The following is an 18,045-nucleotide window of genomic DNA, read 5'->3' as shown; positions in this document are numbered from 1 at the left end:
TAGTGAGCAAAGCCTGTTACTCAAACAGCCAGTTACAAAACCACGTGTAGCAAGCAATTCCATTTTTACTTACTGTTTTAATGTTGTGGCACCACAGGCTATATTTTCCATTGCCTTACATTTCTCAAAATTTGCATATTTGTTGTGGTTGTTAAGTGCTATTGACTCAGTTCTGACTCATAGCGACCCTGTATAGGGTTTCTGAGGCTGTAAATCCTTCTGGGAGCAGAAAGTTTCATTTTTCTCCCATTGAGTGACTGGTGGGCTTGAACTGCTGACCTTGGGGTTTGAAGTCCAGTGCTAATCCTATGGAGGTAGTGTATGATCATGAACTGATGCAATTGAAGAAAGAAGTCCAAGCTGCACTGAAGACATTATTGAAAAACAAGGCTCCAATTATTGAAGGACTACAAATGGAAATGTTTCAACAAACTGATGCAACAATGCAAGTACACACTCATCTATGTCAAGAAATTCAGAAGATAGCTAACTGACTAGCTGATTGGAAAAAATCCATATTTGTGCCCATTCCAAAGAAAGGTGACCCAATGGAATGCAGAAACCATTGAACAATATCATTTATATCACATGCAAGTAAAATTTTGCTGAGGATAATTCAAAACATTTGCAGCAGTACGTGGACAGAGAGTTGCCAGAAACTCAAGTCAAATTCAGAAGTGAATGTGGAACAAGGGATACCATTGCTGAAGTCAGATGTATCTTGACTGAAAGCAGAGAATACCAGAAACACGTTTATTTGTGTTTTATTGACTACGCAAAGACATTTGACTGTGTGGACCATAACAACTATGGAAGAATGGAAATTTCAGAACACTTGTGATCTTGAGGAATCTGTGCATAGACCAAGAACAAGAGGATAGTGCATAGCTTAAAATCAAACAGAAAAAGAGGATCCAGTGCAAAGCTTAAAATCAGAAGGGTGAGTGTTACTGTTATATCATTTCACCTTAATACCCGAGTAAGTAAAAAAATTTCTGCACTCCTGTTATATTAAAATCTCCATACATGTCTATGGCTGATAACAACACTGAGAATGCATATGAAATGACTTGACATGCATGTCGAATAGATGACTGGCCATGGATTATGCAGCAAATCATTTGCAAATCAGCCATGCCTCTATAATCCATGACAGACTTGGGTTTCAAAAAGTTATGTGTGAGGTGGGTACCAAAACAACTCACAGAAGAGCATAAACAGAAGCGTTTGGACAACCTGCAAACAAAATTTGGATTGATACTTGAAGGAAGGTAAATGTCTCTGTTTTTTAAAAAAATCGCAACTGGTGATGAGACATAGATTCACCACTACATGCCTAAGAGCAAACAGCAGAGTGTGGAATGGAAACATCCTCAATTACTGACCAAGGAAAAATTCAAAAGTGAACCATCAGCTGGAAAATTAACACTTACAGTTTTCTGGGATTCTCAAGGGCTAATAGTGGAAGGATATCAGGAAAACAGTTCACCAATCAACAGTTCTCATTACAGTGAGATGCTCACTGAAGAGCTGAAGCCTAAACTTAGGGTTAAACACAGAGAACTGCTATCCAAGGGCATTGTGATCTTCCATGACAATGCACGTCCACACACCTCTGCCCACACTGTTGACACACTGCAAAAACTTTGTTTTGAGGTGTTAAAGAATCCTCTCAATAGTTCTGATCCTGCTCCATCAGACTTTCACCTATTTGGTCCCCTGAAGATAACTCTTTGAGGATGAAGTTTCATCTCTGATAAAGAAGTAAAGACAGTGGTGTATTCATGGCTCGAAGCTCAGCCAAAAACATTTTTAAATGAGGGACTATGAAAGCTTGTTGACAGATAGACAGAGTGTACTGAAAAGCAGGAAGACTGTCAAAAAATGATGTATTTGCCTTTCCTAAAAGTTGATCAAAATAAATTATACAGCCAGAGTGCAGAAATTTTTGACTCACCCTCATATGTATGGTGAGTAAATTAACCAAGAAGCTGGACTATATGAAGAAAAAATGTGCTATTAGGATTGGAGGAAGGCTCAATAACATCTAAGATATACAGATGACACAACTTTGCTTGCTGAAAGTGAAGAGAATTTGAAACATTTATTGATGAAGATCAAAGACAATATCAGTATAATTAATTCAATGTAAAGAAAACAAAAATCCTCACAACTGGACTGATAAGCAACATCATAATAAACAGAGAAAAGATTGAAGTTGTCAAGGATTTCATTTTACTTTGATCCACGATCAATGCTCATGGAAGAAAGTCAAGAAAACAACATCAAAAAACAAAGCAAAGAACTTACTGTATTGAGCAAATCTGCGGCAAAAGACTTCTTTAAAGTGTTAAAGAGGAAAGAAGTCACTTTGAGGATTAAGGTGTGTATGACCCAAGCCATGGCATTTTCAATTGTCTCATGTACATGTGAAAACTAAACTATGAGTACGGAAGATGGGGAGAAGAACTGATTGATGCCTTTGAATTAGGGTGTTGGTGAAGAATGTTGCTAGGACAAACAAATCTGTATTGGAAGAAGTACAATCAGAATGTTCCTTAGAAGCCAGGATGGCGAGACTTCTCTCTCGTACTTTGAACATGTTCTCAGGATGGACTAGTCCATGAAAAATGACATAATACTTGGAGGTTCAGCGGAAAAGGAGGAAGACCTCTAAGGAGATGGACTGACAATGGCAGCAACAATGGGCTCAAACATAAGGATTGTGGGAACGGCACACGACCAGGCAATGTTTCATTCTCCAGTACACGGGATTGCTATGAGTCCAAGGAGACAAGGCACCTAACAACAACAATGCCTCTATGCGGGTTAGTTCCCGCATAGAGCCCCATTTCGCCCTACGCAGGACCGAGACCACCAGCTCCATCAGTGGAATGGGATGCCGGGAAGCGGACAGGAATGAGGGTGCTAGGGATACGGAGTTCCTAGGATGGGGTGTCGGGTCGGAGGTGCAGAGACAGAGATGTCCCAAACGGAATGTTCACGGCAGGGTATGGAACCAACCGCGTAGGGATGGTAGCGTAACCAAGGTGTTGAAACATTCCCGACTCCCTCACCACTTAAGGAAACCACCCTTTACCGTAGAACAACCCCGCCCCTCCGTCGCGCATGCGCGATGGGCCTTAGCCGTTGCAGCTAGACCAGAGGTGGACTGGAAGGGGAGCGGGAGGGGGGGAAGGGGTGGAGGAGGACGAAGCCGCGGCTGCGCACTGAGCCACTCGCGCTGCCCCGCCCGCGCGCCCAGCTTCCGGCGCTGCGGCTCTTCCGGTTAGAGTTCGCTGGGTTGGCGTCAGAGACTGTTTCGTTACGCGTTGAGTATCCGGGCTCGAGCGAGCATGGCGTCCGGCGGGGCTAGCAGTCAGACGCCGCGATGGGTGCTGCCCCTCGGCGGCTTTTCGCTGCTCCTGATGCTTCTCCCGGTAGCCGCCGTGCAGCAGCCGCTCGGAGCAGGTGAGAGCCAAGTGGAGGCGCGGGGTGGTTCTGGGGCGGGGCCGAGCTTGGGTACGGTCAATTGCGGGGCGCGGGAGAAGGCCCCCCCCTTCAGGTCGCGTCCCCCGAATGGCTGCGCCACTGTCACCGACCTCGCTCCGCCGACCGCGCTTCCCGGAATGGTCCTCCTGCAGACACCAAGAGTCCGGGCTTCGGGCGGTCCCCCGGGATTCCCGAGCACGGTCAGCAGGAAACTCACGTTTGACAGTCCTAATGTTGGGCTGCCCCCCACCCCTACCCCCCACCCCCCGGTAGCCACACCTAGTCCCGCCACAGCAAGGACGTACTGGGGCTGGAAGCACTGGATGTCGGGAGAAGAGACTGCACGGGGGGCAGAGGGGGGGGCAGTCCTTAGTGATGTGAACGGAGGCGGGGTGGGGGGAGTAAGTCTTAGTGTGGTTTAAATTAAATTGTGAAATTGTGTTGCCCACCTCGCGCGTGACTCTGAGGCAATCCAGTTCGGATAGCTGGGACCAGGGGCCAGCCTGCTGTGAAAAGTGTCCGCGGGGGGTGGAGTCTACGTTGTTTTGCGAATAGAGCCCTGGCAGACTATCTCATCTAACATCTCAGCCACCCTGGAGGAAAGAGCTATTGTGTCCTTGAAGTGAGCCCTGAAGTAAGACTTAAAAACATACTCTTAAGTTTCGCCGCTGAATGGTGAAGGGATCCACTCTAGGACCTTACGCATCAACCTTCCTCTTCCTCCTAGGCAAAGTCTCTGGTAGCTGGAGTACTGGGAGGGACTAGGTTTGTGATGAGGAACACCACTCCACTGCTCACCATTCAAAGTTTAGATCCCAAAGAGTTCCCCATGAATACTTGGTATTGTTGTGTGTCATAAGAGCAAGGAAGGAAGCTTTTATCAAAGTAAAGCTACCACTTCTGTCGCGTTGAAGCAAAGGATTCAGTGTCTGCACTTTCCAGATCTGCCGTGGGCATTTGTCTTTTTTTAATCCCACCTGTTCACTGTGCCGAGTTCTGTAGTTTCTGTAATAACCTGGCTCTATCATTTGAGGAGCTGATCTGAGATGACTGACCAGCAAGGGAAAATCATGGAGGGAAACATTTAAGCTACCACTTGTAGAGTTTCCATGGAGATGCCTGTTGTTGAGACTGAGTCAGTTCTTATACAGATACCCAGTGAGGTGTGCATTTCATGAAAACATTGCTGACCTTTTTTAAAAACAAACAAACCAAATTCATTGCTACTGAGTTGATTCTGACTCCTTATGATCCCATGTGACAGAGTAGAACTACATTATGGGGTTTTCTTGGCTGTAATCTTTAGGTAGCAGATCACCAGGTCTTTCTCCTTCTGTGCCTTTTGGTTGACAGTTGAGCACTCATCTGTTTTGCCATCAGGGCTCCTGGTTGGGAATAGAGCCACAGGTAGTAATAGAACTTTAAAGCCTGGACTTTAAAGTTCAGGTTGACCTGGGCTCAGGTGGATGACTTATGTTTTGAGCTCAGGTTAGCAGGGGTTCTGTGGACGTCTATTGAACACCAGCCTAGCAAACCACCTTTTCTTGGCTGACTGAGTATTTGCTCCAAGTAGAACTGTTTCTTTTTCATCTGTTCCTTCTTATCTACATCTATGTGTACTTATGTGTTGGGGACTTTCGCAGTGCAGCACTGTTGAAGTTTGTTAGTAAAGGAGTCAGATGGCAGTGCACAGGGAGCTGTAGCTTTTGACTTCTAAGGACAAGGGTGGAAGGAGTACTTTTCACCAATCTGAATGGGTGTTTGCCAGGAGTCTGTGATCACAGGCAGCAGTTCTTTATCAATGACTGTAGAGCATGTTTGCTGATATTATTTAAGAGGGTAATTGGCAAGAAAACAACCTTGAAATGGCCAGCCAAGGTTCATGAAAACACGATGTGGCTATTCTGATTTAGCATTGCATCTGGATGCCTGAAGGTACAGAAACAGTATGAAATGAATACAAGTGGTAGTTAAATGAGAGCTGTAATTCTAATATTTCACCACCAGCCTCAGGGAGTCTTATCAGTGATGAAGCTAGAAGCTGTACAAGTTTGCTTCCATTCACAGGAGCCACTTGGTCCTTCCTCCTTGCTACTCCTCAGTTTTCTGTGGGTGGGGGGGGGTCTGTTTCTTTCATCAGGAACAGTCTTCACATGGTGGGAATGGTTCTGTGCTGTCCCCAAGGACACTAACGTGTGTACTGCCCTGTGGCATTCTCAGAGGAATGCTGCTTATGACAACAGGCCCCTCCCTTTTCCCCCCACATAGGCTGTAATGCACTGTACAAAAATGACTATTCATATTTTTATGATATTGGTTTCCTTGCAAGGATCCTATATTAATTTGAAGACTATATCACACCAGCACTTTTTTAATGTTGTAATTGAGTGCTTAGGTGGAGGGGAGTCATTAAGAGCCCACGTTGTATTGAAGATCTTTACAGCAAAGTTAATACAGTTGAAGACATCTTGATGGGCTCCACTCTTATTGTGTGTCTGGTCAGACTTATCCCATAGCGGCCCCTGGAAGAACCTCGTTTTGCTGCTCCTCAAAGAGCAGTGTGACCAGGGCAGGACAGCAGAGCTGTGGGTCCTGCTTTAAGTCACCTGCTGTCTGGTTCCAATTTGGAGAGGATCTGCAGGTTGACAAAGCTCCTCAGGGCCTATCCTGCTTGCCCTTCCTTAGTAAATTGTGTAAGCTCTTAGGTCGACACTGTTCATCTCCTTGTTTTCTACAGACATAGCATGATGACAAGGATTTGTCCAGATGAATTTCCCCCTCATTTCTCACCTGAAATGGGCAGTGTTGGTCCTCTCCATAGATCCGTCATCACATTGGCTGGCACGCTGCCCCTTTAGTAGTGGGCTTGCCTTCCTTCCTAATGGGGCCTGGCAGACCTTGGCTTGACATGTGACACAAATGCACTTGATATCTTTTTTTAATTTAGATGTATCTCTTTACACATGCTCCTTTATATTTAATGAATTAACTGACGCCCCTGAAACTTTACGCAAGAACTCAAAAGTGGGTGGGTCATGGCTTAGTATATCTGAACAGGAGAAACATTTTTGGTCTTATCATATAATTTCCCAAGTGGGTGAAACTTCGTTTTCTCATTGTTGATAAATAGGACTTAGTGAAGACTTTGGGTCATAAGATTTCAGAAGTCAGGACATTCATCTCAGCAGTAGACTTAAGAACTGGCATCTTTTTGTTATCTCTGGCTTGAACGTGTGATTTCCATACACTGTGGTGAGATAGTGGTATAGTGACCTTTTGGAGAACTCAAACCCTTCATGGGTCAGTGGTTGGAGCATTTTTCCTATCTCTCTATGTGAGATGGTATGGTGGCTTCCAATGAGAGACCAGCATGGCCTCCCCTAGCTTTTGCAATGATCTGAGTGAGGAGTGTTACCACTGATACCCCCTTTACATGGCACTCTGCTCCACCCTTAGCTGTTGTGGCAAGGGCCCAGTTACTGCCCTTGATACTGTACCCTCTGGCTTTCCTGTGACTTGTGCTGGCTGGAAATTTCAATGAAGGCCTCGGCGGAGTGTGGAGTTTGTGGTGTGTATCTTAGAACGAAATTGTTTTTGTTAACGGAAGACCTATTATCCAAACATGGCATTACAAAGGAAAATCCCCATCAAGGAGCGCCTAGTGTGCATCCTTCCTGGCTCCTGTGGTTTAGAGAGGTCCACTGGTAAACAGGAATAATGGTGAAGTGACATCTCCATTACAGTAAACATGGTGGAAGGCGAGTTATGTGCAGTGGGGTCAGTACAGTCTCACAGCCCCTTCCACAGACACTTAAGACAGGAAAAACAGTACCTTTACAGGAGGGAAATTTGGTAAATCGCCCTGAATGTGATCAGAGTTATTACCCAGTAACCTGTGAGCGAAACAGTGTGACAAGGTGGCAGCTGGTGCTTTTGTGGGGACACACTGAAGAGGACACTGCATCACAGCCAACTGTGGGGCTCCTGCCAAAGTACACCTGAATCATATCACAGCATGAGGAAGTAATATGACGCACTGAAACTGAGGGAGGGGCCTTCCTTAGGCTGGTACTGTGAAAACAGAAGGCTGAAGAGTTCGTCCAGCTCAAAGAAGAGTAGAGAGACATCACAGTTAAATGCACATGGGATCCTGGGGTCAGGGTGGTAGTAAAAGGGCATTTTTGGAATACCTGGTCAGTTTGTACATGGACTGTATTTTACATAAAGCATCAGATCAATGTTAAGTGTCAGGATTTTGAACATCATACTGCAGAGGAAGAGAATGTCCTTGTTCTTAGACACACCCTGAAGAATGCAGTGGTGAAAGGTCACATCACAGTTTACCCTCAAATGCTCTAACAAAAATAGTAACAAGGAGATACTAAAAGGTTGGAGTGGCACAGCACCTGAGGCAAGTGAATCTAAAGTAGGACTCAGGAGAGTAAGTTGCACGAGACCTTTCAACCTTTCAGTATCTTTGGAATTTTTTAAATAGAGTCGGGGCAGGACGCTCTATGGAAATCTGCAAAGCTGCCTAACATGCCCCATTCTCAATTCCTTTTTAAAATTATTTACAAGAAAAGGACACACTTCCTCCTAGTCCATCTCAGAGGGTGGACCTCTCTAAACCACAGCCCATGATCATACTGTTGTATTCAGGGTGATAGTTCATTCCTGTCATCACTCATTTTTGGTGTTTAAATTGTCCTACATGTGACCAGGAAACAAGCTGGCTTTTGGGTTTTGCCAGTTGCCCACCAGTTGTCGGCACTTTCTCACTTTCTGGCTCATGATCTGTTTAAGGCAGAACTTGTCCTTTCCCAGCCCCAGTCCTGTTTTTAACTATTTCTCTGAGGAGCCTTGGCTCCTTTTAGTAGGGCGCGGTCTCCAGAGACAGCCTGGGTACTAGGTGTACCCCTGCTGCTGGGTGGTGGTGTGTCTAGGTCTTTCCAGGGCCAGAGCTAGGTAGTCAAGTGTTCATATTCGTGCCAAGTCTGCCATTTTACCAGAGACTTTAACTCTCTGCCCACATTGTCTCCCTTCCCCCAAGGCTGCTTCACTGGAGACAAGAAAGCTCAGCAGTTTAGTCCTCTTCCTCATCACAAGACACCCCAGCCCTGCCTCTTTTTCAGTTGTTGTTGTTAGGTACCATCGAGTTGGTACTGACTCATAGTGCCCCTATGCACAACAGAATGAAACACTGCCCAGTCCTGGGCCAACCTCACAATTTTTGCCACGCTTGAGCCCATTGATGCTGCCATATTGCCAGTCCATCTCGCTGGGATCTTCCTCTTTTTCTGTGACTCTCCTCCTTACCAAACATGATTTACTTCTCCAGTGACTGGTCCCTCCTGTCAGTGTGTCCAAAGTATGAGAGATTAAGCTTGGCCATCCTGGCTTCCAAGGAACACTCTGGCTGCACTTCTTCCAACAAAGATCTGTTGGTTCTTTTGGCAGCCCATGGCACTTTCAATATTCTCCTCTAACACCATAACTCAAATGCATCAATTCTTCTACGATCTTCATTATTCACTGTCCAACTTTGCATGCATATGAGGTTACTGAAAATACCATGGCTTGGGTCAGGTGCACCTCAGTCCTCAAGCTGACATCTTTGCTCTTCAACACTTTTAAAAGGTCTTGTGCAGCAAATTTGCCTAATGCAATACGTCGTTTGATCTCTTGACTGTTGCTCCTGCGAATGTTGATAGTTGATCCAAGAAGAATGAAGTCCTTGACAACTTCAATCTTTCTCCATTGATAAGAATGTTGTTTATTGGCCAGTGGTAAGAATTTGTATTTTCTTTACATTGAGATGCAATCCATACCGAAGGCTGTGCTCTTTAATCTTCATCAGTAAGTATTTTAAGTCCTCTTCATGTTCTGCAAGCAAAGTGGTATCATCTGTATATTGCAGGTTGTTAATGAGTCTTCCTCCAATCCTGATGCTATGTTTTTCTTCATATAACCCAGTTTCTCAGATTATTTGTTCAGCATACAGTAGCTCCCAAGAAATTGAAGTAGTTAGTGGTTGTTAGTTTTCGTTAACTTCTCATGACGGATTGAATCTGTGATTCTGAAATTTTCATGTTTTTAAAGTGAACTTCCAAAAAACCCATAATACACCTCCCTCTGAGATTCTGATAAATCCTTAACCATGGCTAAGTGGGACTGCTGGGTCGGGATAGATGTGTGGATGTCTTGTGAGCAGCTGTCTGGTTGTTTACCAAAGCAGTTGAACTCTGTTACACCCATCACCAGCTGGGTGCCTTCCAGCAGCTCCATCTTCACCAACACTTAGTACTGTCATTATTGTCATTGTAGCCATTCTTGTAGGGGTGGGGTTGTATCTTGTTCAGTTTTGAGTCTTCACTTCCCTGCTGATTATTGGCATTAAGCACAGAGCTCTTTTCAGCGTGTGTATGTGTGTGAGGTGGTCTATGTTTGTGAATAAGGGATAGTTGGGAGTAAGCCATCAGCAGCTCCATGACAGTATATTGGAGATCTTTTATTTGTTCAGCCCTTCTTTTCTGCCACCATGTGTCCATCAGTTTGTTGTGCCGTGGTGGCTTACGTGTTGCTATGATGCTGTTGGAAGTTATGCCAATGATATTTTAAATACCAGCATGGTATGCCCATGGTAGACAGGTTTCAGCTGAGCTTTCAGACTAAGACAGACTAGAATGAAGGAGAAACAATCTGCTTCTGAATGTTTACCCACTGAAAACCGTATGAATAGTGGTGGAACACTGTCAGCTACCACCAGAATATTGTCAGATATAGTGCCAGAAGATAAGCCCATCAAGTTGGAAGGCACTCAAACTACGACTGGCAAGAGTTGCTTCCTCGAAGTAGAGTTGACTGTGATGACATGAATGGCTGATGGGGCACAACTCAAAGTGAGGAGAAACAGTTGTGAACATTCATTCATTAATATTCAGACCATGGAATGTATGAAGTATCAATCTAGGAAAACTGAAAGTTGTCAGAATGAAATGGAACATATAAAGATCATTTTCTAGGCATTAGTGAACTGAAATAGACTGGTATTGGCCATTTTGAGTCTGATAATCATATGGTTTCTTATGCCAGGAGAATGACATTATATAGGAATGGTGTCACAGTCATCATCAAAAATAACATTCAAGGTCTATCTTGAAGTATAATGCTGTCTGTGATAGGATAATATTCATAGGCCTACAAGGAAGAACAGTTAATATCATTGTTATTCAAATTTACACAACAACCATCAAAGCCAGTGATGATAAAATTGAGAAATTTTACCAACTTCTTCAGCCTGAAATTGATCAAACGTGCAGTCAAGCCTACAAAAACCAAAATTTGATAATTACTGGTGAATGGAGCACAAAATAGCAGTTGGAAAATACAGCCTTGGTGCATGAACTGATGCTGGAGATCGCATGGTGTAGAGTATTGCAACCAGTGATTTATTCATTGCAAATACCTTTTTTCCAACAACATAAACTATACACATGGACCACACCAGATAAAAGACACAGGAATCAAATTGACTGCCGACTACATCTGTGGAAAGAGATGGTGGAAAAGCTCCGTATCAGCAGCCAAAACATGGCCAGGGGCAGACTGTGGAACAGACCATCAATTGCTCATATGCAAGTTCAGGCTGAAGCTAAAGAAAATGAAAACAAGTCCATGAGAGCCAAAGTATGACCTTGAACATATCCCAACTGAATATAGAGATCGTTCGAAGAACAGATTTGATACATTAGACACAAAAGAACGAAGACCAGAAGAGTTGTGGGATGACATCAAGAACATCATACAGGAAGAAAGCAAAAAGTCATTAAAAAAGTCAGGAACAAAGGAAAAGACCAAAATGGGTATCAGAAGAGATTCTGAAACTTGTACTACTTGTAGAGATGCTAAAGCAAATGGAAGAAATGAAATAAAAGAGCTGAACAGAATATTTCAAAGGGCAGCCCAAGAAGACAAAGTCAAATAATCTAATGAAGTAAGCAGTGACCTGGAGTTAGAAAACCAAAAATGAAGAACTTGTTCAGCATTTCTCAAGCTGAAAGAACTGAAGAAAAAGTTAAAGCCTCGACTTGCCATATTAAAGGATTCTATGGGCAAAAGATTGAATGATTCAGAGGAAGATGGAAAAAAATATATGGAGTCATTGTAACAAAAAAAAATGGTTGATGTTCAAACATCTCAAGAGGTAGCATATGATCAAAAGCCAATGGTACTGAAGGAAGAAGCGCAAGGTGCATTGAAGCCTTTGGCAAAGAACAAGGCTTCAGGAATAGATGGGGTACAGATTGAAATCTTTCAACACACTGATGCAGCACTGGAAATTTGGAAGACAGTTACCTGATCAACTGATTGGAAATTATCTGTATTAATGCCCGTTCCTAGTGTGGCGCTGTGGGCTAATGCGCCAGACTGCAAAGCCATTTGAGCTGCAAGATCAGCAGTTAAGGCTCACCAGTCACTCCTCGGAAACCTTATACAGGGTCGCTATGGGTCAGAACCGACTCGACAGCCCTTATCAACAATAGTGCCCATTCCAAAGAGAGGTGAACCAATGGAATGTGGAAATCATCGGACAATATTATTAATGTTGCATGCAAGTAAAATTTTGCTAATTTTAAGACAGCTGCAACAGTACATTGATAGGGAACTCCCAGAGGTTCATACTGGATTCAGAAGAAGACGTGGAACGAGAGATATCATTGCTAATGTCAGATGGATCTTGGCTGAAAGCGGAGAATACCAGAAAAATGTTTACCTGTGCTTGATTGACTACACAGAGGCTTTCAACTGTGTGGATCATGACAAGCTGTGGACACCATTGCAGAAATTGAGTATTCCGGAACACTTAAATTGTGTTCATGAGAAACCTGTACATAGACCAAGAGGTGGTTTGAACAGAACATGAGAACACTGAATGGTGTAAAGTTATGAAAGGTGTTTGCCAGAGTTGTATTCTTGCACCAAACTAATCTAGTCTGTACACTGAGCAAACAACCAAAGAGCTGGATTATATGAAGAATGTGGCATTAGGATTGAAGGAAGACTCATTAATAACCTGAGATATGCAGATTATACCACCTAGCTTGCTGAAAGTGAAGAGGACTTAAAATGCTTGCTGATGAAGATGAAAGACCACAGCCTTCAGTATGGGTGGCAACTCAATGTAAGGAAAACAAATATCCTCACCGCTGTACCAATATATAACATCACAATAAATGGAAAAAAGGTTGAAGTTATCATAAGACTTCATTTTTCTGGGATCCATAATCAACAATCATGGAAGCAGTTGACAAGAAACTGAAAGATGTATTGCATTAGGTGAATCAAGACCTCTGTAAGTGTTTAAAAGTGAAGATGTCAGTTTGAGGACTAAGGTGCACCTGCCCCAAGCCATGGTATTTTCAGTAGCTTCATATGCATGTGAGTTTTGGACAGTGAATAGGGAAGACCACAGAAGAATTGATGTGTTTGAGTTACAGTGTTGAGAAGAATATTAAAAGTACCATGGACTGTTAGAAAAAAAAAAATATATATATCTCTGTTATAAGAAGGACAACTAGAATGTTCCTTAGAAGCCAAGATGGGCAGACTTTGTCTCTCACACTTCAGACATATTATTAGGAGGGACCAATTCCTGGAGAAGGACATCATACTAGGTAACGTGGAAAATCAGTGAGAGAGAGGAAGGCACCTCTCCCACCTCCCAGTGAGATAGCTTGGCACAGGGACAGCAGTGCCGCGATGATGGGCACAAACGTAGCAACGATTGTTGAGAGTGGCACAGGACAGGGCAGTGTTTCGTTGTGTTGTGTGTAGGGTCACTGTGAGTTGGAACCAACTCAAATGCACGTAACAACAATTTCTCTTCCTGTTAGCTTGAGTTCCAAAGCTGTGACCCCTTTCTGTAGCAGCAGTGCTGAGTGGTAGTTAGAGTCCCAGGGACTCCCACATGATTGGCAGATTCTGTGGCACTTCCCACTCTGCTGTTTGGGGAGATCTCATGGAGACTGAGGCCTTGTTGTCAGTCACAGGAGCTTAAGTGTGGTTCTGACAACCCTGGCAGGCTTCCTGTGAGAGTTATTGGCATTGCCTCTGTACTGGACAGAGCCTCTGGTCTCAGAGAGTATCTCCTACCCAGCTGCAGGTTCCAGTCCGTTGGTGATGATCCGAATACGCATTGTGCCTTTTCTGAGCTCCTAAAACACCGCCTTCTGTGACTTGAGTCATCTTTTCCCAGGAGACCCCATGAGGGCGGGAGCATGTTTGTGCTTGTGTGCCCTTGGTGCCATGCTCTAAGCAGCATTCAGTAAACATCTGCTCATTGTATGTCTCTGCGCTCCGAAGGAGGCGTGTTTCCCAGGGGACTAATTTTGTGGCTTTGGGTCAGAGTCAAGTGGATTCAGGAATGCCCCCTACCCCTTGGGATCTAGTGTTTATGTCTCATGACTCCCAGTGATTAACTTACTCATCTTTCCCCACAGCTTGCTCAGAAAATTCAAACAAAACCTGCGAAGAGTGCCTGAAAAATGTCTCCGTAAGTAGCACGAATTGTCATGTAAACCTCAGGTAGACAGACTTTCTAAAGCCAGAGTCACATGTATGTTTTAAGGGTCTTTGATCTGGGATTTGAGGTATTTCTCATGACAGGTCACTAAAGGTTATTTTGTCCTTTCTTGGCATAGTAAGCTATCTTACGGAGAACTACCGGGATCACCTGAGTGGTTGGCTTTACACATTATTTAGTTCCTGTGGGAGAAGAGGCTGTTTTATAGCCTGAACCATTATAAACACAAGACACTAATGTAGGCACTGTAAACAGTCCTGGGTAACCTTTTTCTCCTCTGAATTGTTCTTCTTACAGACTTTCATCCTAACCTGGCACAAAAAGTCATGATTTTTTATCTTACGAATTCAGTCAAATTGCTAATGTCAATATTTAAAATACAATGCAAGGTTGTGCCTCTGGCAGCATTGTAGATACTACCTCATGCACAGTTGGTGTTGCCCCTCATCTGTGGGTCCATTGGGCATCAATGACTACCGATCTCCCCCAGTGCCTACCGATGCTCTCAACCACACTCTAGTCCCCATGACACGCCAGAAGTGTTAAGTATACTCAGGGCTGCATTGTGAACTGTTGTTGCATGTCAGGTGGGTTCTGAGTGCTGTCTAAATCTCACTGGTTAGCCTTAATTACATCACCTTTAAACTAGATGCAATGATACCCACCCACTCAGGTGAAATGCAAGATACCTGACCAAAAACCAAGATTGTTGTTATCATAATTGTCTGTTGAATGAATACGTTGTGAGCTCCTACCACAGGCCAGACTTGGTCTTGGGTGCTTGGATAATGCAAACAATGCATCCTACTCTCTATACACAGTCCTGAAGAGGGTAATGGGTGTGGATGGGTGCTTTAGGAGAAAAACAAACCAACAGGAGAAGGAGGTGAGCAAGGTTGTAATTTGAGGTAAGCTGTAAGGTTGGGCCTAGTAAGGGAGGTAACATTTGTCAAAGGAGCTGAAGAAGCTTCCAGATATGCAGGGATAGAGTACCTAGGCAAAGTGAGCAGGCTGTGCAAAAGCCCTGGGAGAAAGCTAACTCTGCATAGGAGAGTAATTGGAGGCTTCCGTGGTTCTTGACTTTCCCTCTGAGTGGGAGCATACAAGAGCCACTGGTTGCTGTGCTGAGAACAGGGTAGAGGGAACAGGACTGAGGACAGTCTGGTTGGGAGTCCGTTGTTGTTTTCAGACATCCAGACTGATGGCATGCTCACAGGACATGAGGCGGTGAGGAGTGGTTTTCACATTTCATATTGACCTTCACCCATTGATTCTCTCTTTCAGTGTCTTTGGTGCATCACCAACAAGGCATGTCTGGACTACCCAGTTAGCAAAATCTTGCCACCTGGGTCTCTTTGTAAGTTGAGTTCTGCACGCTGGGGAGTTTGCTGGGGTAAGTCATTGTTTTCTTTTTTGTTTTTAATGTGTTGAAACTTGAATTGATTTTTTTTTCCCCCAAAGGTTTTATTGTGAATTGAGTGATCGTTTACATGGGAGAACACCAGTTTTGCGCTCAACCAATTGCATTTTGTTTCATTGCACTGATTACAATCCCTTCCATACGCCATCGGTTAATAGTATTTGCCTCTGTTCACCAACACCCCCCCCTTTTTTTTATGTACACAAAAACATGCAGGAATATATAATTATTTAAATAACCAAAGGGCACATTTTATAGACCGTCCCCTGCCCACCAGCACACAGTCTTTCTCTTTCCTTGAGTCTAGAGTCCTCAGCTGCTCTGTCTCTCCATACCATCCACTTCTGCCTCCGTTTCTGGTGTCCCTGCTTTTCTGGTTAGGATCCCACGTTCCACTCATGGTCTCCCCTCTTGACAGTCCTAGGGTCCTCTGTTCCTGGAATGAAAGATTAACTACACCCCTCCCTATTTGTCATGCAACTTCTAACTTTATACTTGAGACAGTCATAATTAGTCATGATACTAATACTCACTATGGAATCAAAAGAATCCTATCCTCATCTCCTTTCACCAGATCCATCTAGACAAGATGAAAACTATTCAGTGTGGATTCTACCTTCCCCTGCACACTCTGAAACTAAACTCCCTCTTGAAAACTTGTAAGCCAGCCATTTTGTGCCTTTATTGCCCCCCCCCCCCCATTTTAGGTAACCACTGTCTAAGTTGCCCATCCCAATCAACCTTGTGTACTGAGAGGATAGGCTTTATCCTTGATGTGAAGACTCCGTCCCTCTTTGTTGGTATTTTGAGCTACTAGTTCCATAAGTTAACGTTAAGTTCATTAAATTGTAGCAGTTTACACTTTTTTCCTGTATCAAATTTCTTTATCTTCCTCTAGTCGAGTACTAATCATCAAGCCATCCAAGCTATGTCAGATGAGTACTATCTGCAGTTTTGGGCATTCTTGTGCACCTGCCCTGACTTCATATCAGTTAGTTAGTTCAGTCTCAGCTCTAGCTCCCAGTGGCTAGGACAGTGTGCATGGACTCCGTGATTCCCAAGTCTCCCCAAACTTCAGACCATCCAGCCCTTTGTCTTCTTGCTCTCATCTCAAGGTCAACAGGAGTCTATAGACCATGGTCAAGCTCAGCCTATGTTTTCATTACTGCCTTTCCCCCACTTCCACTCAAAAGTAGACCTACGAGGTCACCAGCAAGCTTGCAAAGCCTACTCGTGTTGCCTTCAAGTTTCAGTCTTAGAAGGAAGTTGGTCCTGAAGGGACTTGATGGCTTGTCTTGATGGCTCCCAAGCGAACAGCTTGCTTGTTCTTATAATAGCCAAACAGTTTTTTTCTTTTCCTGCTGGTTTTTCTTTCAAGAAGTATCTTCTGTTCTCTAGCTGCTCTGGGTTGGTCTGCATGTCCCATCTCAGAAGGTTCTCTATGGGGTTCAGGATTCCATTTAAGGCCCCATACACTACAAAGGCTCCACAAGAAGCATTTTTTACTGGGCACGTTCTAGAACTTCTTTTAGATATCCCAATCAGTTATAAGCTGAAGATGGACTTACAAGCTTTCTGTAATCATATTTCCTGATACTCCTTTCTCTCCCCCTCAGGTGTCTATTTTTTATTAGTAGACAGGATAAACCAATACGGATAATACAATCACTTTAACATTATTTTCCTCTCTTTTACCCATTCAGATTATGCCTCACTCTTGTATCTCAGAGCCCTGTTGTTCCAAGATTGAGTATATATCACTATTTACCTCTATCCCATTTAGCCCATGCAAACCTTCCTACGTGCTCCCCTATATTCCTTGTTCTTCCATCCCTTTTTCCCTTGTATATAGCCCTCCCCTTCCTGACCCAAGCTATGATGTTACTGTCTCCCAACCTTTGCCTTACTGTCTCAACAGAAAAATTTCTTCTTTTTTCCCCTTTTAATATGGGCATCTTTTTTAAAGCTTTTACGATAATGATGTTATGCAATATTTGTCTTTCTGTGAACAGTCAAATTCTTAACATTATTTCCTCTTCTTTACTCTCCGTCAGTCTGTGTTTCAATCCCTATATCATGTTGTTGTTAAGTGCTGTCAGCTCGATTCTGACCCATAGCGACCCTGTATAGGGTGTCCAAGGAGCAACTGGTGAGCTTGAACCACTGACCTTGCATTTCAAACAGCTTTGCACTCTGGAACATTAGCTCACAGCTTCACACCAGGACTCCATAGAGCCTTGTTATTCCAAGGCTATGCAAACATCACAGTCCACCTCTATTTGTTAAGCCCATGCATATCTCCCAGAGTCTTTCCCCATCTTCCCTGCTCCCCTACCTTTCCCCCTTTTTTTATTGGCCCCCTCCTACTTACAAGGACTTCATTCTTCTTGGATCAACTATCAACACTCACGGAAGCAGCAGTCAAGAGATCAAATGATGTATTGCATTAGGCAAATCTGCTGCACAAGACCTTTTAAAAGTGTTGAAGAGCAAAGATGTCAGCTTGAGGACTAAGGTGCACCTGACCCATGCCATGATATTTTCAGTAACC

General features: G+C 43.8%; 1 protein-coding gene across 1 annotated transcript in view; it reads left to right on the top strand.

Moving 5' to 3' along the window:
* Positions 1-3,356: 3,356 nt before the first annotated feature.
* Positions 3,357-18,045, top strand: part of PTTG1IP (pituitary tumor-transforming 1 interacting protein) — a 34,338-nt gene continuing 19,649 nt past the window's right edge. Inside the window, exons 1-3 of the mRNA XM_006876555.1 lie at positions 3,357-3,471; positions 13,992-14,044; positions 15,359-15,467. Coding sequence (XP_006876617.1) covers positions 3,357-3,471; positions 13,992-14,044; positions 15,359-15,467 — 277 coding nt within the window. The remainder of the gene's footprint in view (positions 3,472-13,991; positions 14,045-15,358; positions 15,468-18,045) is intronic.

This window comes from Chrysochloris asiatica, unplaced genomic scaffold (genome assembly GCF_000296735.1).
Source record: "Chrysochloris asiatica unplaced genomic scaffold, ChrAsi1.0 scaffold00391, whole genome shotgun sequence".
Taxonomy (NCBI): Eukaryota; Metazoa; Chordata; class Mammalia; order Afrosoricida; family Chrysochloridae; genus Chrysochloris; species Chrysochloris asiatica.
Note: the sequence above shows the minus strand (reverse complement) of the source record. Positions and strands in the feature narration are given on the sequence as shown.